Consider the following 20,445-nt stretch of genomic DNA (forward strand, 5'->3'; position numbering starts at 1 on the left):
AACCTCTTGTGCCCCAGTATGCATAGATGATTCTTCAGAAAATCCCTTTAGGTTCATCTCATATTGTAACAATTTTGCACGCAGATCTTCAAAGTTGGGCAGCTCAGGTAAACATAACAAGGAAGTAACAATCATATGATAGTCATGTCCCAATCCACCGAGGGTTTGCTGTACCAAATCTTTATCAGTTACTGTACTTCCAACAACTGCTAGTTGATCTGTGATAACCTTCATTTTGTTCAAGGATTCCATGATGGTCATGGAATCCTTTCTTAACATTTGAAATTCTCTTTTAAGAAACATAATCCTGGCCTGAGAAACCTGTGAGTATGTCTGAACAAGTTTGTTCCAAAGTTGCATGGCAGTGCAGTCATCTGAAATGGCTACAAGTACCTCTTGTGACAGTGTAGATGTAATATAAGCAACCAGCGCTTGGTCGCTTTTCATCCAAGCTACAAATTCAGGATTTCTAACATATACTGTAGTAGATTCCCCTTTGTTGTCCCTTTCTTCTCGTGATATGAACTCAGAAGGAACTGGAATAGATCCATCCAGATGTCCAGAAAGATCCTGACTCCTAATGAAAGGTATGATTTGCCTTTTCCAAGTCAAGAAGTTACCATTGTTTAATTTTTCAGACACGAGTTGACTGAGGAAACTTGAAGAAAGGGCCGACTGACTAGGAAGTGAATCAATGTTTCACAATATTAAGAGTGTGTTCAGCACAATCTGTCTACAGTTTCTGTAACCCTTTTTTTTTTTGCAGAAACTAATTCAGATCAATGGCTGAATTTGAAACAGAAATTGAATATCTATCAGATTTCTGATTTACATAAGAAATTGAATATTGAATATGAAAATCATAAAAAAAGGAATATGTGAATATGAATTCACACTCGGTATTGACGCAATGCTTTCAAGCTAAAAGAGATAAAATGGTAGAAATGAGGGTAACCTCAGATCGGCTTGGTCAGATCTGATCAAGGGTGTAGCTGGATCAAAATAGGGCCCCGATTGCGTGATTAGATCACGTTGTGATCAAAACGATGGACAAGGTGTATTGATGACAGAATGAAGAATGAAAAAAATGTATATTCAACAAAGGGTTTGGGATCGAAAACCTGGGCTGAGTTACCCAGTCCTCTCTGAGTTAACTCAGATTAGGTAGAGAAGAGAGTTTGATCAGATATGATCGAGTTCAAGAAACAGAGAAAAAAAAAATAGACAGATCTGATTATCGTCAGATCTGAATAATGTCAGATCTGATCGAGAGGGAAAAAGGAAGAATTGGGTAAACAGGAAAAAAGGATTCAGACGAGATTGGAGAAACAGAAAAAAAAAATCTTGACTTAGAAGAGAAAATCGAGAAGAGAAAAATTTTCTTGACTTAGAAGAGAAAATCGAGAAGAGACAGATCTTTCAAACGTACCTTTGAGATCGATTCCAGTTTCAGCTGAAGCATGGGTCTGATACCATGTTAGATTTTCAATATTCAAGTCCTTCCACGCGTGAGAGCTGAGAAACAGAGAGAGAGAGAAAGGGAGAGAGAAGCTGCAGAGAAAAACTGATACCCTCAAATCTTAAGGTCGGCTGCTGTATTAACTCATTTATATTAACATACCAATACAAAGATTAAGGTACTAAAGTACCCTCATTACAATAAAGTAAATTACACAGTGCCATTAATGAGAATGAGAAGTTAATGATCACGGGTCTGGATCTCCAGACCCGTGACCCGTAACAAGGGGTTCTTTTCAACTACTGGATAAAGTGGCTAGTTAATACAAGATCTTATGAATATTTGAACATCCCAGCAATGGTTGAACAATAATACCTACACTGACTAACTAAGCTTCTCTACAAGGGGGCCATTCCGTTTCTCGTAATTGGATTTGAATTGTTCCACTAGAACAAAGGCAGTGCTTACCATATTAAGTCCACCTTATTTTACAGAGAAGTAAAAACTATGCAAGTTATGGGAAAATACACTTGATCAATTTCCCTCCAATAAAAAAAGATATGACATCGTCAAACATTGTCATGAATAGTAAAATCAGGCTTGATTGGCTTGATGGTGACTTTAAATAATCTTCCGAGGGAATAAAAATGGTGTCGATGAATCTCATGCTGATCGTAACCTTATGGAAAAATCTTTTGATGGCGTGAAATAGTGTGATTCTGACAGATTTTTAAAGTTATCACTCTTGAAATCAGCTTTTTCAGTTTTCCATTTAACTGAATCATAAACTCACTACATTATCCAAAAAATCCGTGGATCCACCTAAATCAGGCTCCCCTTGTTTAGGTGAGTTAGCTCATGCTAGGTCAGAGACTAAAAATAAAATCCACATGTTATAGGCTTAAACATTTAACTCCCCTTTTAGTTTTTATCTGCTCAAATGAAGCCACAAAGTTTACCCTGTTGAGAAGTCCACTTCAGCTGATGCTTCTCATATCAATCTTTATATTTCCAATCACAACCTACATGACTATGCCTCAACCTCTTGACACATGTTTCTAATCTCAACTTTAAACATCTCAAGACTGATGCTACTGAAAAGCTCCAATTTCTGCACACCTCAAATGATGTTTCCTGGGTAGAAAAATGGACTGCCTTGTTGAATGCAAGCAGTTAAAATAAGCTATCATCTCAAGCTTTCAGATGTTGGGAGTGATAATCTCTACAAAGAGACAGTGAGACACCATCATTGTATTCATGCATGTTATCTTTTCATCTGCCTGTTGACACAAAACAATGATCTAATTCAATCTAAGTCTCAACGATCGCCCCGTAATGGCTTCCAAAAATCACACTGATTGGAATAATGGAAGTAAGCAGTCACAAAATTATGTCACATGCTGAACAAGCAACTCAATTACTTTTCTTGTTGCAAAAATCAAACACACTCAATCACTCTTTTACTTGTAAGAAATCAAGCACACTATCTTATTACATCAGCAAACAGCCAAGAAGAGGTGATTATAGCCATGCTTGGACTTAGATAGACCTACTAGGAAATTCATGGAAATACTCTCCCATAACATGGTAGGATATAGTAAAGGTGTGGCAAGCTGGAGACACAACTTTCTACTAAAAATCTTCAATGCCGCATTCTTTTTTACTTCTTACAACATATTGTATGTTAATCCTGTTAAAATGTATATATCAATGTACATATATATATATATATATATATATATATATATATATATATATATATATTTATTTATATATATATATAATTGTATTCTGTGTATGTAAACTGAAATACCAGCTGGTCCAACTAGCTGTTGGACCAGCCCCATTGTGTCTTGGAGTGCCTATTTAAAGGCACTCCCTCTTGTATTCTCTAATGCTTTCTAAGCATTTTCTTAGTGAAAATACATTTTTTTTATATGTGTTGTGTGTAACCATAGTGGCTTATATGTGTTGTGTGTGCCTATAGTGGCTCTTGTGTGCACGTATTATGCCTTTGTGATTGTTCCCACTTGGTTATTGTATTGTCCCTTGGTGGACTAGTGCTTGTGCACTCTTTATTGTTCCTTGTTTATCCTTAGTGGTTTTTCTATTGTATTTCCGCTTTTTTCATTACAAATCCAGTAGACATAACTTCATAGGTTAAGAAGTATTTTCTTAACCACAAAATAGCATGCAATCTTGGAGATATAAACCTTACTTGTTTATTATATGGTTCACACCTGGTTAGCAACCTTTGATTACCATACTTGTGCATCTCAATACCTTTAATGTTGAGCTTTGTCAATTATTCCTTTTTAGCTTCTCCTTTTCTTTGTTGAAATATTCATCTTCATCACACAAGTGAACATTCTCTAAATGTAGTAAAGATTGAATCTAGAAGCAACCAATAAGTTCAAAGATGGAACAAGATAATAAATGAGGTTTAGATAGCATTTCCGCACACTTATTTGTTACACACTTATTGTACTTCATCACTAAATTAAATTGTTGCAGATAAAACATCTAATTCATGTACAGAAATCATTGTGCTTTTGTCAAAGTCTGAAAAAGTAAAGAAGCTTGTGGCCAATATGTACAACTACCTCTCTATCTAGCAGGTATGAATAGTAATGCTTAATATCTAGTTTGTGCGTGAATTTTTATAACAAGTGTGATTTTAAAGTGTGTGGCCTATATGTACAACTACCTCCCTACCTAATGAGTATGAACGACAATGCTTAATATCTTGGTAGAGTTCTGTGCATGAATCTTAATAACGCATGATTTTAAACTATGCTTCATTGAAAATGTTTAAATGAAGGATTATTAGCTTCATGTTTTGCATAAAAAAATGCTCCCAATATGTACCTAAGTGTGTCAACTTCTATCTTGAACAGTTTTAGAAGTTACACAATGCCAATGCAAGCGCATCATAGATTTTCCCACTCAATGATTAAAAATCATCTTCATGCTTCTTAGGCAACTTGAACTGCTGATTGGCCTCAAAGTTGGTATATGAAAAATGGAACTTTTACACATTTTCATGATCCTGCAAAGCTTTGCACCTCTATTATGGACCTAGATTTAAGCAAATCCTAGAGAGATTTCACCTTATCTAGATATATTTTGACTTTTCTTCCACCTATTACAAACCCCAGGTACACCAAAAACTAACTTCCAGATTCACATTTTGCTCTCCTCAACACTTGTTGCATAGAATTCATCCAAATAATCAACTACAAATTGTTTTCAAAAGGATGTAACCCTTCTTTGACAAGATGCAAAGTACGACCCTTTTAGACTTCAAAGTTCAAACAGCATCACCAACCGCTCAAAAAATCCTAAAAAATGTTGTAATTATGGTATTGGAACCTGCATTGGAAGGGCTGGCGTACGTAAAAAAACATTTTAAAAATTACAAAAAATAAAAAACACAAAAAAACTGAAAAAATTAGAAAAAAAACAAACTGAAGTAGGAAAAAAAAAGAAATCAAATTTAAGCATTATGAACAATTAAACATACACGTTTACTACTATAACATGAATGATACTATAACAAACTAACAAAACAAAGGGTTTATTATTAAAAAGTCCCATTAGATAACAAACAAAAGAAAAAGGTTTTAGTAAACAAACTATAACAACCACATAATTCAAAAATAAAATAACTATTAAAAAATAAAAAATAACCAAAAAGAGAAACAAAAAAACATTTAAGTAGTCAAATTACAATATTAGGTAAACTCAATTATGAAATAAATTGAGCATGAATAAATATGTAACAATTATCAAATATAAAAGCTATAATTATGATGTGATAACAATGTATCCATTACATATATCAAAATAATCTCAAATTAATCATTAAATAGTCAAAAAAGAAAAGAAAAGCAATGTGTTGGAAAAAAAAGAAGTTTCATAATGCCTTTCATTAATTAGTTTCACTAATTACAGTAAGCACAAAAGTTGAATAATGTGTGCTCTTCCATAATAATACTTATCTTCTTCTTGTCTTCACTAATCACAATAAATTAAGAATAAATTTCTATCTTTTTGTCCCCATAGCTTATGAAATAAGCAAATAGGACTCTACTAAAGCCTTATTTATATAAAAAGTTGTCACTAAAAGTAAAAAACAATCCAAAATAAATTACCTGAATAATTTCAACAAAAAATGTGAAAAAACAGTTGTATCTTACGATACAGCATGTATCGTACGATATGGTGTGATACACTGTGTTTTCCAATTCAGGGGGTTAAATCATATTGCATAAGCAAGTGATACTATAATAAACCATATCATATCGCATGATACGATATGATATTTGTAACACTAATCCTAACTTCATCTTGAAATCTACCTTCAATTGTCTGCCATGTAAATATCCATTGTTATCACTAAGTGTTAAATCCAATTTGGTAAAGACCCTTGAAATGGGCCAAAAAATGATAGGTAAGCTTTTATTAATTAATTGAGCAATACAATAATCTTCCTTACGAATGACGAACAAATTGTATGATTTGAGTCTTTGACATGCATTTTGGAAGCTATGCCACATATGGCAAAATTCCAATTAGTAGAGGCTCATGGGGATTCTTCAATAGTGTAATACAGTTTACATCATATTTTATTGAGTTTTTACTGTTTGCACAATTCTGGAACCTATCCTAAACCTCTTGAGAAAAACATGTGTGGCTTGGGCAAGCACTTTTTGTACTACTTGACAAGCTTATATGGTTGACAATTGACAACCCATTGGTTACTTCTATAGAAGAGGCACGTCAATCAAGTTAATGTCTGATAACCATGCTATTGTTTTCTTTTCCCCTTTAATGAATCTAGCAGAACATCTTGAGGGAATTGGGAATACAATGCACAAACAAAGACAACCTTGAAAGATGTAAACATATAAAATGATTGCTTGACATTTATATTTAGAGATTGTACTTCATAAATACAGAAGAAAAGCACATAGTAGATGTTAATTCAAAAGTAACAAAAATTTAGATACCATGCACAACATGTAATCATGGCTATACAATTTTTTTCAAGTCATCTGGAAAACTTTTATACACTCAAACATTATGTATATCACATATACATATGCACCAGGTGAATTTTGGCACACGAGTTGGAAACTTTTCACTGAATGACACATTGAGAAGAATCAATTAGACTTTTTTCATTTCCTTTCATGCCATCACATGTCAAACCAACATATTGTCGCATAATTGACAAGACACCTCCTTCAAGCTTCTAAGCTACAACCATGCAACAGAAATAACACACCAACTCGGAGAAACCTAACAGCGAAAGAAAACCAATAAAAAAGACAATGACCAGAACTAGCAATTCAAATTCCCCAGAATATTCCACCGTGTGAAAAATCATTCTGGGAAACTGATAGTCGATATATAAGAAGGATGTCATTTAGAAATATGCCTAATAATTCATAGAGAAAACCAATCAAGAATGCATGTTAAGCCCTAATAAACAAATTTCAGAAAGAACGCAAAAGCCTCGAGAGATGTATGTCTCATAAATGCAGGAAAAGCCCCACTCTCAGAATCCATGCTCAGAAATCCAAAATCAAAATTTGCGAAATATTACGTTCTGAAAGACAAGACGCCTGCATCAAGAATTGTAAGAAAAAAAATCCCATAATGGATTTCATAACTCAGTCATTAAAATCCAAAACCATTGCGTTTTGAAGGACACCAACATCATGAATTCCAAGAGAAACGAATGCCCAGCTCTCAGAATGCATTCCCAGAACCCAGAAACCAAAAGTACCCACATCATGAAATCCACGGGAAAATGCAACCCCGTTTATCATTTCCAGAATGCATCAATCAAAATCGAGAACTATGTTGAGTTTTGAAAGATACCAACATCATAAATTTCAATCAGAAGAAAAACCCAATTCTCAAAATGCTTTGAGATTACCTGTCGGCATGCTGGTGAACGGGTCTTTTTCCCTTTCCCTCTCCTTTTTCCTTTAAAATGATCGATCCCAACACGAGATAATGATGGTTTCTAGCGGACTAAGAGCAGAAAATCCAGTAGGAACAATGGGGAGGGCTTGGTATAAATGGAGAAAGTGGACGCTGCCTCCTGAGGTCTCCCTACTCCGTTTTATATATTTTTGAGTTTATCGATTCTCTGATTCGGGGAAATTCTTAAAATTCAAGTTAAACATTGCACTCCTGGAATGTGTATATTTTAAGGGGCAGTCACGAGAATAGAAAAAAACCAAGAGGTTATTTTCAGAAAAGCATAATAATATTTACAAGTGGCAGACTGTAAATAAGTAGGCTTTTCATCAAGTTAGTAAATTGTTTTACTTGAATCTATGATTTGAAGCTTCTCAGCATAATAACAAAAGCTCGGATCTAGGGATGTCAATGGATCGGATTTTGTTCTTTATCTGACCCAATTGGATGGTAAGCCAAAACCATGATTATTAATTGAATGATGATATGGTTTTTATTTTTGGCTCCTGAATTTGATGAGTATTTGGATTTGAGGGATATATGAATATGTTTACTTGTAAAAACCGAAAATCCTTCTTACATTAGAACTCCATTGCCAAGAGTTTCCATCTTAGTCTCAATAAGAATCTCATCACCATCAACAATAGGCAAGTGTTCATCTTCATTTAGATGACTTAGACGATCTAAAGTCCTGTGTGACTTGAATGGGACTCTTGGTTTTTGACAACCTCCCGTGAGTGGAACGTCATGTAGGTGACGTTGAGCTTGGACCTTAACAAGCTGAATTGGCTTATTAGTAAGGCTTAGTGAGAATGTCTGCTATCTGATCCTTCTATGATAAATATTGAACAATCAATTGTTTCTTAACCACGTTTTCTCAAACAAAGTGTGCATTAATCTCAATGTGCTTACTTTCTCCCATAGAATGAGCAGCAAGGTATGTCACACTAACATTATCATACCAAATTATTGGTGGTGAAGGACAACTACCATCAAGTTCTTGAAGGAGAAACAGGAACTTGGCAGCTCTAGCTGCTGCATTTTGCCACTGCTCTGTATTCTGCTGTTGTGTTGAACGAGAAGCGACATGTTTTTTAGAACTCTAAAAAATTAAATTAGGCCCAAGATATATTGCATACCCTGAAGTGATTCTATCATCAGAGCAACCTGCCTAATTTGCATATGAATACACTGATATCAACTTGGACTTGGACAACCTTGTAAGTAACCCGAACTGAATAGAATATTTCAAATATCTTAAAATTCATATTGAAGCGCTCTAACTATGTTCCTGTGTAACGTAAGATTATAAAAAATTATGCTACCTATGGAAGGCATTTTGACATTGTCATCCATAAGAGTGGTCACTGGCTTGGCATCAAGCCGTCATGAGCACTTCAATAATATATTTTCTTTGAGATAAAAATAATCCTTGAGAATAGACTTCCCAAGATCCTTTAAAGCAAACTGTTGTCCAATGAATTTGATAAGATCTTGGATAAACAAGGCAAAGTTACCAGTGACCAAAATATGATCAACATAAATTAGGATATAATTTTATAACCCATATTTTTTGTAAATGAAGAGTGATGGATCTTGGAACTCACAAAATCATATTTAATAAAAACATTACTTAATTCATGAAACCAGGCATGTGGGGCCTCTTTAAGACTATACAAGGCTTTATTAAGTTCTCAAACTTATTTGGAAAATCAAGAGTCTTCAAAACCCATAGGTTGAACTATATATACATCCTTTTACAGAGAACCATTAAGGAAAGCATTGTTACATCTTGTCTAACCACCAACCAACCATAAAAGCTATAGACAAAATAGTCTTAATGGACATTGGCTTGACAATATGATTGAAAGTTAAAAAAAAAAATCAACTCTTTCTTGTTGAAAGCTCTTAGCAACTAATCAAGCTTTGAACCTCCCAAGGGTACCGCCAAACTTTCTTTTAATCTTGTAAACCCACTTGCAACCTATAGTATTTTGAGAAGAATTTGGTGTCACAAAAGTCCATGTCTTATTCCTTATGAGTGCAACATATTCTTCAATCATGACTTGCTTCCGCTTAGGATCTTAATATGCTCGTTTAAAGGTGGGAGGTTTTTGGTATTGTGTAAGCTCAGTTTATAAGACAACTGGAATGGAATATTTAGTGAAAGTAAAAACTTTTGGCGTTAATGTTCCATCTTGGGCATGTGTCACCATATGGTGAGTTCTTTGTGGGGCGATTGGAGGTTGAGTATTGGTTGGCGATTCTGGTGGAAGTCCTAGTCAACAATAAGGTTTATGCCAGGTGACCCAAGTAGATTTTGTTGTGGTGATTGTTTGTGACTTAGAGTATGTAAGGTTTGAATGTAACATGCCAAAATCCCTAACTTATAAAATTTAAAAAAAAAATTAAAACTTTACAATCAATCATTAACAAGTCGCCAGACCTTGAGCACATTACAGGCGAATTTTCTTTTCAACACTTTTGGTTTGTATCTTGATACATTCGTTCAAAACTATGTAAATTCAAAAAACAAGATTTTATATAGAAAGAGTTATTATAAAGAAACTCTTATAAAATTTGAAAACGTGCTCAAGAGCAAACAATAGAGAGTGAATTCTTGATATCATCGTGCCATCGCGCCATCGCTTGTAGCATCATCCTAATGTCACTTGTATCCCATAAAATGGGTCAGACTCATGAAAGCTTAGTAAGTGCATCGATATCAAACATCAGAACAAGACTTACAATTGCATTAATATATTTCACAACATGAAATTTCAAAAAAGAAGTAAAGTGTATATGATAATCATGTTTCTATAATTACGACCTGTGAGTATTCACCGAACAATATATAAAAACAACTGAGACAATTTTGGTGTTTATTATTCTATGTATTTTTATACCCCGAACGACTAGCTGAATCCTCTAAAAAAAAAAAACGGTCTAATGACCAAAAGAGAATTCCTCAAAGGCAACTTGTAACCGGGGGATGCATTTGAACTTCTACAGGAGTCAATGGGATCTACTACCTAGGATAATATTTGGTAGCCCAGTCCCCTAACTCCGATGACTAGGGATGTCAATCCATTGTCACTCAAGGAGCATAGTTGTTAACAACTTGTTCATCAGAGTTTGTATCTTATGTCCTTTCTCTTGACAAAACTAAATGATGAATGGGTGTGTCAGATCTTATTTTATCTGACAACTCATTTAATATGCTCTAGTCTATTAAACCAAATTGAGCATCTTGCTTGTAAAGGTGATCATCTCTATTTATATGATTTCCTTTAACATGGTGCATTATTGCACTATACGGTTACCATAAACCTCCAGTCAATTCATCGTTGCACTAATATGTCATGCATGTCTAATAATACTACTACTAAGAAAAAGATATTGGTTTCTCAAAAAGAAATCCAAATGCAATATTGAAAATCATGATATTTCGCACCTTAAGCCAGAAAATATCCATGTCATTCTGGATACAAAAAAGAAGAACCTTACGCATGTACCGCCGAAGGCTATGTATTCAAAGCCTTTTGTGATGTTGGTTCGAAGAGAAAACTCAATTGTGAATTCTTAAGTCATGTCAAACTCAACTTATTTTAAAGTTCGAACCAGGTTGAAAAGGTGTTTAGAAGAACCTTTCAGTGCTAGGGAGTTTGTCCGATAAGCACGAATGCGACAACATTGATATATGTGAATATGGAAGCCTTGCTTTATACGTAGGATAAGCTACATATGAAATTGTTGGATATCACAAATATGTGAACTCAAAACATTTGTTTTTCTTTTCGAGACATCGGGGCATGCAAGCTTGAAACCTCGCATGAAGATTCTTTTAAAAATTGAGTTTTAACAAGGATTGCGCAAATCTACCTTTAGATAAGCATGAGTATACAAAGACGGCATACTCTAAATAGACATGTGAGTAATTAAAATATAGAGCAAGAGTATGCAAAACTGAGCACTCTATATAATTATATATGTATATAGGATACATACATATATTAAAGTAGAAGTCTGTGCACATTACAACGTGACGACAAAGTAAATAGCGTAATGCATAATCTAGTGTGTGAAACCACACATCGGGCAAAATAAATTGCATAAGCAAGATCTGGTGTACGAAACCATCCATTAGGCTAAGTAAATTGCATAAGTGAGGCCTGATGTATGAAACCGTACATTGAGCTAAGTAAATTACTTAAGCGAGAAGCTTGTGCACATTATAGCATGATGACAAAGTAAATAGCGTAAAGCAATTCCGGTGTATGAAACTATGCATCATACTAAGTAAATTGCATAAAGCTAAAGCATGTGCACATTACAGCATGACAACACAACAAATTATGTAATTAAAATGGGACATGAATACACAAAACTATGTCCTTGATTTAGAAGCATATATATATATATATAATATTGTAGATGTTTATTTGTCAACATCGAGTGCAATTTTCTCCTACCTTGGAAATGGTCCAAAATTCTAATGATTTCGAGTGTAGGTTCTTAAAAACTTGTGATTTGGTAAGTGTGTCTTGTTCATTATGTCGATGTGGTGCACTAAAAGTTTTTTATTGTGCTGCGAAAAGAATGAGGTAAAAAAAAAATCTTAACAGAATAAGCGACGATTGTGTCGCAGGGGTCGAACCCAAACCCAATTCAAGTCTACCAGATCGAGCTAGGTTTTGACTTGGTTAAAAAAAGGAGCATATAGATTGAGTCGGGCTTGATCCCTAATCGACTAGCGATCGAGCTAAACTCAGTTAGGCCTGAGCTCATCTCTATTATGACCGAGTTCAAGGCAACAACCGTTGATGCTGGTGTTGCATGTGAGAGGCAGCGGCCATAAGAAGGGAGGTAGGGTGGGGGAGTGGGCGGCTCGGTGGCTCGACTGAGCCGAGCCAAGCCCAACTTGAGCCCAAGGGTGTACCCTGACTTGGGGGCACCCTAGCTCGATTGGGCTGGTGGGCCCGACTGAGTGGAGCCCGACCCAGTCCAACCGAGAAAATCGTCAGAGAGGGGCTAGTGGGCTCAATTGAGTCGAGCTCAACCCTGTTCAACTGAGACCATCGACAGAGAGGGGCTAGTGGGCTCGACTTCGACTATGTCGAGCCCATCGTAGCCTAGTCGGGGCCTTTAGCTGAGATGTTGGTCCAACCCCACCCACTCGAAACACCGAGGTAGACATGGAGTGGGTGGGCTTGACATGGTCGAGCCCCTCCCCCTCCCTGATAGAGGCTCAACCTAGGTTTTACCCACTATGTTAAGTCTAGTACTGGTTAGGAAGACCTGACTTAGGTGGTCCAACTAGGTTAGAAAAAGTGATAGAACTAACCTATCAAAATCAAGTGGTTTTGACCCAAGTAGGCTCGGTTTAGGTCAAGTGGGCTAAGCCTAGGTCAAGTGAGTTTGACCTAAGTAGGCTAATCAAGAAAGAAAGAATTAGCAAAGAAGAGAGAAAAGTAACCTGGCTAGGCCAAGTAGGCTTAACCCAAGTAGGCTCATTTTAGGCCAAGCTCACCTCAAGTGGGCTTAATCTAGGTCAAGTGGGCTTGACCTAAGTAAGGAAGCAAGAGAGAGAGAGGAACTCAAAGGCAAATATGCTTTTCCATGGGGGTTCACCTTTATTTATAGAAAAAATATGGGTCTTGGATCTAGATATGGGTTGGATTGAATTCAGATTCAAATCCAAAAAATAATTACTCAAGGAAGAAGTAATAGAATGACATTTATGTCTTTGTGGAACCCACTAGTTACTTTTATATGATATTTAAGTTGGGCCCACATATTTCAGGAGCTCGCTGATAACTTTTTTGGAAAAAAACAAAATTTCACAAGATTCATCTCGTCGAGACTAAGCGGTTTGGTTCGTTAAAAACTTCTCATTTCGCTTAACAAACCCGGTATGGCTCTCTGGACTTTTTTTGGTGAAATCGTTAAGGAGATACATGTATGTATCCTAGGCATAGTTGGCTCGCAAAAATTTCTTTGTTTCATATCCTTAGGTTGAAATGATGAATTTACATAAAATACCTTGTCTATTTAACTCAAGATATTATAAAAAATTTATAAATCTTACAAGAATGACTTGAAAATTCGAGTTAAAAGACCCCTCCCATTCCTTGGAGGGAACCTCCACCCAAAAGGAATCGCAATTCTCTAGTACTTCAAGGCGGTTTTTGGGTATTCCTAGGCAAAATCATGGATGTACACTTAGGTGGGTTTGGGTTCTGGGAACTTGAGCCCATTTCAATATTCATATTTCTTGGCGGATCACTGAACTTTGCTGGCATAACCATGGCTTAGGATTTAACTGCAAAAAGGAGTCCAATTTAAGCACATATAAAATAGACAAGATTTTTTTTAAATGGGCTTCCCGGATCTCCTCGAAAGCTCCACAAATTTGTAGGGTCACTTCAAATGGATCTAATAAGATGAACTTTCTTTGTATCGGACCTTTCGTGATATACCTGAACTAAGGTTCTTGGTACTACAAGTAGGTTCATGGTCTCCTTGGTCCACCATGGATATACCTGAGTTGACGGCTTCAGGTACTAGTAGGGGCATCCATAAATCCAAAATATAGGACATAGATAAGATTTTGAAATCAAATACAAAACAAATGATACAAAAAAAATCACAAAATAAGTAATGTCTCAATCAGGTTGACTTTCCTAACTTATCAGGGGTTAAGATATCACATTTTGGAGGAGGAGGCTCTCATATTCACGTTTTGAAATTCTCTATTTTGGGTTTTTTTGAGAATTCAATTTCTACACATAAGAGGTAGGGAATACTCTAACCTTGTATGGTTGTAGAGCTCTAAAGCATACTAAATCTGAATTCTAAATGCAGGCTAGAATTAAGTTTGTTTGCAGATCTAAGTTTTAAATACATGTTAGAATAATATTTTATAGAAATTAGAATTGTTCATGTGTTAGAATTAGGGTTTTTCGCAAATTTGGATTTTATATGCATGTTAGAATTATGGATTATGTTAATCCAATTTTTAAATGCATATTTTATGAAAATTTGAATTTATTCATGTGTTAGAATTAGAGTTTTTCAGAATTTTGGATTCTACATGCATGTTAGAATTGAAGATTATATTAATCTGAATTTTTAATGCATGCTAGAATGATGTTTCATGAAAATTATAATTAATTCATATATTATAATTAAGGTTTTTTTCAAATTCATATTCTATATACATGATAGAATTGAGATTATGTTCAACCAAATTTTAAATCCATGTTAGAATGACGTTTCATAAAAATTAGAATTAAATCAAGTGTTAGAATTGGTTTTTTTTTTTCAATTTGAGTTTCATATGCATTTTATAATTGGGGATTTTGTTAATATGAATTTTAAATGCATGTTAGAATGATGTTCCATAAAAACTAGAATCAATTCATATGTCGGAATTGTGGTTTTCCCTAATTTCAAATTGTATATGTATGTTAGAGCCATGTTTATATAAATTTAAATTTATTCATGTATTAGAATTATCTTTTTAGGTAAATTTGAATTTATTCATATGATAGATTCATGTTTCTATATAAATATAAAATTATACATGCATTAGAAATGTGTTTTTATGCATACCTGAATTTATACATGTGTTAAAAATAAATTTTTTTGCAAAACTAAATTTATACATGAATTAAAAATGTGTTTCTATACAAATCAGAATTTATATATGCATTAGAAAAGTGTTTCTATGCAAAATTAAGTTTATACATGAGTTATAACCATCTTGTTATGAAAATCTAAAATTAGTTGAGCATTAGAATATTGTTCCATGCGAATCTAAAATTGCCTATGTGTTTAGATTTATAATTCATGCAAATCTGAAATTAACATAGTGTTAACTTTTAGATTTAGGTGATATGCATATGTGCACAAAAATTTTAGATTTGAGTTTGTATTTGTATGCACATAAATTTTAGATTTATTAATACGCATATTTGCAAAAAAGTTTCATATTTGAAATGGTTCATATGTGCATATAAATTTTAGATTGTAAATGGTGCTTATATGCACAAAAATGTCAGACTTGATAGAATGCATGTGAATGATTAAAATTTAGTTTTGATGATGTACTCATATGCACAAATTTTTTAGATTGGATAGAATGCATGAGAATGATTAAAGTATAGTTTTGATGATGTGCTCATATGCAAAAAAAATTCAAACTTGATGGAATACATGTGAATGAATTTTCAAATTTGAATTGGTGCTCATATGCACAAAATTTTTATATTTGAATTGATGTTGATATGAAAAAAATTTATATTTAAATTGGTGCTCATATACATAGAAATTTTAAATTAGATTTGGTGCTTGTATGCACAAAAAAATTTAGATTTATTGTAGTTTTTATATACACATAAATTTTAGATTTTGGTGAGTTTATTGGTACTATATTGTGTGTGGCACAAAAAACCTGACTTTTTGTATGTCATTGTGCAATGCTTATATGCACATAAAAACAATTTTGATATGTGTGAATTATGCAATGTCTATATGCAATGAAAATCAGAGTTTATGTATATGATTATGCAATGCTTATATAAAAAAAAAAATGGATTGAAGTATGTGAATTGTGCTATATCTATATGCACCAATATTTGGATGTGAAGTATGTGAGTTGTGCCATGATTATGTCAATAGAAAAGTATATTTAAGGCATGTTATTGTGCCATACTTATATGCACAAAAAATTTGATTTAATGTATATGAATCGTACCTTGTTTATGTGCACTGAAAATCAGATTTAATGCTATGTGATTTGTGTCATATTATGGTGTATAGAAAAATCATATTTGATGCTTATGTTGATGATGTGTTTCCATACATAGTGAATGTGTTTAAGTATCATGCTTGTGATAAATAAGTGTTAAGCATATTGTTATGTGTTGTCATGATATTGGGATGATTCATGATGTTAAACATGTTGTTTATAAGCTACACAATATGTTGATATGCAACATGATATTATGTAAGTGTTATAAGGCATGACATGCATGCATGCACTTGTGATGCTCATGAATGTGCTTGGGTTCAAAGGAACCAATGTGGTGCAGTATTGCACATATGTATGTGTGACATACAATTATATTGTATTATAAGGCATGAAAAAGCATGCATGTACAATGCCCGTGAATGAGCTTGGGTTCAAAAGAACCAATATGGTGTAGTATTGCACATATACGTGTGACATGTGATTACATCATACTGTAAGGCATAGAAAAGCATGCATGTACATTGTTTCACTCTAAAACGAGCAAGAGGTTGATGTGAAACCATAAGGTACAATAAGTGCATAAAATTATAAAAGAAAATACATGCACACATCTTGAAAAGATGCCCCCTGACATGTTGATAGAGGAGGATGACTGCCAAAGTACATACCTTTCCTTACTTTGCCTCTCTGCATGTCACATGTGAAACTATTGGGGAACCAAAAGTTACATTGGAATCAAAGTTTTCCTAGTTTCTCTAGCCAGGACCTTTCTGGTTCTCTTGCCAATCGAACCCCTTTAGAGTTCCACGGAGTGGGCCGGGCTCCAACGAACTTGAATATCATGTCCCAATCCAAGAGGTTAAGCAAATATATAATATGAGGCGGGTCTGGGAAAAAGAATCGAGGGTGGTCTGCACCCTTCATGGGTCTTTCAAACATAAAGTAGGTCCACCTAGGTGCAGCCTAAGGCTTAAGGACTCAATGAACTCATATTCATTAAAACCACTTGGATGGAGAGGTGGTAGCGGGTGTAGAAGGTTCATACCTCTGCTACAAGGATGGCTTGGAGAGTATAGCTATAACAACTGTGTTGGAAGAGCAGTTACATGCTCCCCATACCGACCCCATCCCTTCTAATATCCTTGTCAATGAAGGTCTCAACTTGGAATGCTAGGGGGGCTAGACTGCCAATAGGTCGATAAATCAGAGACATGCTGAAAGGACAACAAATAGACACTATCACCATTGAATCTGAATGATTTGCCCTGGTATCGAGTCTCACTAGGTACTTGGAAGGATGACATCATGGACAAGATATCCCTTAAAAGGTGAGGGGCATTTTGGCTAAGTTTGATACAATTAATTTACAAAAACTCAATATTTCTCCAATTATATTGCAAACTAGTTAGCTAAACTAGCGAAAGGGGAGATCCAAAAATCTTGGAAGGATCACCCCAAGATTGGTCCCCTAAAGGGGAAACCATATAATCATGTAATTGTTTATCTCAGTTGAATGAAACCGGTAGAGGTTTGTAATATCGTGTGATTTTTAGGACTTTTAAGATTTAATTAATACTCTTTTTACGCAAATAATAATATTTTATGCAATTTTGGTGTAATAATGATATGATATGATATTATTTAAATATGTAATATCTTGTAAAAAATTGGATTTTTAAAATTTAATATATGTTAGTTTTACTTAACAAATCATATTTTTCATTGTTTGGTTTAAAATAATAAATAAAAGATATTATTAGGGGCTGACACAAGCTTTGGATCCCAAGTAAATCGTGGACTCGTTGGTTGAGGTCCATGGTTCGCATATTTTAAGAAAAATAAGTTATAATAATGATAATAAAAATAATAATAAAGTAAAATATAAAAGGGCGCATTCCTTCCTTGAAAGAGGTCTCCTCTTTAAAAGAGGATTCCTCCTTAAGAAAAAGAACTCTTATTTTTATAAAAAGGGTGTGACCCTCTTTCTCTCTCAAAGTATGACTCTCTGAGAGAGAGTGAGGGTAGAAAGAGAGAGAGAGAGCAATGAGTGAGTGAAAAAGGGAGGTTGTGATAGAGAGAGAAAGGGCATCGTGCTTGCTTCTTCTTCTCTGTCATCTTTTTTTTCTTCATTCTTCATTGTTCGAACTGCAATGGATAAGGTACGAGTCTCTCTCTCTTAACTCAATAAAAAAGGAGTGTAGCATGGGTTGATTATGCATGGGGTTTAAGGAAAGATCAAAGAGAAGAATATAAGCAAATATAGATTTGCCTATTTCTTTGGATTTCTTTTCATTGAAATCAATGTGTTAAGTTGATACATGTTTCCCTTTCTCTATTTTTAATTACATGAACATACTTTGTTTTGGCTGAGTATTTTTCACATATAGACCATGTTTTGATTCTTTCTTATGGTGACTTCTGGTTGGGTTCTTGATTTAAACCCAAAGAATATGCCCAAAATCATATTAATGTTGGGTTTATGAATAAGATTGAGATCCATCGGAATATGTTTCCTTGAATTATCACATGTTCTTTTTTTTTTATGTTCAGATTATCCTCTGCTTAGATTTTTTCCATGCACAGATTAACATGTGCTCTGATCTTTTCCATACTCAGTTTATCGTGTGTTCAAATTTTTTGCTTAGCACATGTTGATTTGATAAATAGGTGCATGGAGAGATTGACCCATGTTCAGGTTTAGACTATCATAAAATTGCTTTCTATTTTAACTTGGATTGATCTTTGATATGATTGGACTTTACGCAAATTTTATATATTTTTATCATGTTCCGATTTTTGTTAATACCTGTTTATGTACAAATTTTTGAGTTCATCATGCCTTGATTCTTATGGTTCTAGAATAGGTGTATGAGTATCTATGGTCACACAAAAGTTGATTATTGACATGTTCATATTTCAAGTATTTGTCAAAGATCAGTTCATTTATCCAATGCTCATGAATAAATCTTGTGTATTGTTTTTTTTAAACCCTGATGATATTCAACATATGTTTGAATAAATAGATTTTGATTTTTGTTGTCAGGTTTGGATAAATATTAAATCTATGATTGCAGTACATGATAAACCTGAACTTTTATCTATCTAAACTGATATTGTTACACACAAATGGATTGATTTAAACATGGACTTTAAGTACAAGTCAAATATGAATTTAACTAACTAAATTTGAACCATTGTTAAACACAATTTAAATCAGAATCTTCTTTTCTTGAACAAATCTAAGCTTTATTGGACATGTAATTCTGGGATTTTTAAATCAAGTAAAAATCTGAGTTTTGGTTTTAATAGGATAAAATTGGATTTTATTAAGTAGGTTCAATTCTAGCTTGAGTAGAGATTTCAGTATGGGGTTTTATCATTAAAACATGTTTTTTTGTTAACTACTTAAATCTAGATTTTTAGATCAAGTAAAAATCTGAGTCTCTAGTGGTCAAACCTGATTTTAAATTATCTTAAAAAAAATGGATTTTCGATTTCTTTAGAATTCTAATGAACATGTTTTAGAAATTGGTAATGTATTTTAAGGTCTAAATCTGTATGAACTCAAGTGAGTTTAAGCTTAAGTTAAAGGTGGGCTTAAACATGGACCTAATTATTTAAACTTGAGTTTTGTTATTCGAGTGTTAAATTTGGGCATAACTTTATAATTCTAAGCCTTATTTACGTGCTATCTAATTCGGGATTCAAGTAAATGAACCTAAGTTTTTATTTAAATGTAGATTAAGATTTAAATTTTTATTCTGGTTAGGTGCTTTGAATAAGGAATTGGGATTAGCCCAAAATATGATCTTGTGTCTTGTCTCATGTGAGCAAGATGTTAAATGTCAATTGTGTCTTATGTAAGGGACACAGGTTTGTGTAATGGTTATGATTAATCCATTTGAGGCTTTTTTAAGGTTGTGTGTTTGTGTTATGTTAATTAGTTAATTGTGAAATGCAATTATATGATGATATACATTGCTTATGATTAAATTTCATGTATGACATAAGTTGTAATGCCTCAAATTTTTAAAACAAAGCTAAGTTAAAAATTTCATGGTTTTTTTTTCTTTGCAGCGGAACTTAAAAAATGTTTTACCTGTGGAAATGGATGATAGTGAGTCATCGGTTTTAGAAAACTCCAAGCAAGTCACAGGTATGTAGCAAAAAATTCATTGACCACCAAGGTGTTTCAATTATCAAAACAACTTATTTATTACAAACATCATTGCTTGGA

The 20,445-nt window shown here is 33.9% G+C and overlaps 1 protein-coding gene across 1 annotated transcript in view; it reads right to left on the reverse strand.

Annotated features, from left to right (window-relative positions):
- LOC149830043 (ubiquitin carboxyl-terminal hydrolase 6-like) overlaps positions 1–7,511 on the reverse strand; it is a 102,714-nt gene extending 95,203 nt beyond the window's left edge. The window contains exon 1 of the mRNA XM_090016281.1: positions 7,407–7,511. Within this exon, the coding sequence (XP_089872407.1) occupies positions 7,407–7,416 (10 nt within the window). The 5' untranslated portion in view covers positions 7,417–7,511. The remainder of the gene's footprint in view (positions 1–7,406) is intronic.
- Between the last annotated feature and the right edge of the window lie 12,934 nt (positions 7,512–20,445).

Source organism: Nuphar pumila, chromosome 8 (genome assembly GCF_984573655.1).
Source record: "Nuphar pumila chromosome 8, dmNupPumi1.hap1.1, whole genome shotgun sequence".
In the NCBI taxonomy this organism is placed as follows: domain Eukaryota; kingdom Viridiplantae; phylum Streptophyta; class Magnoliopsida; order Nymphaeales; family Nymphaeaceae; genus Nuphar; species Nuphar pumila.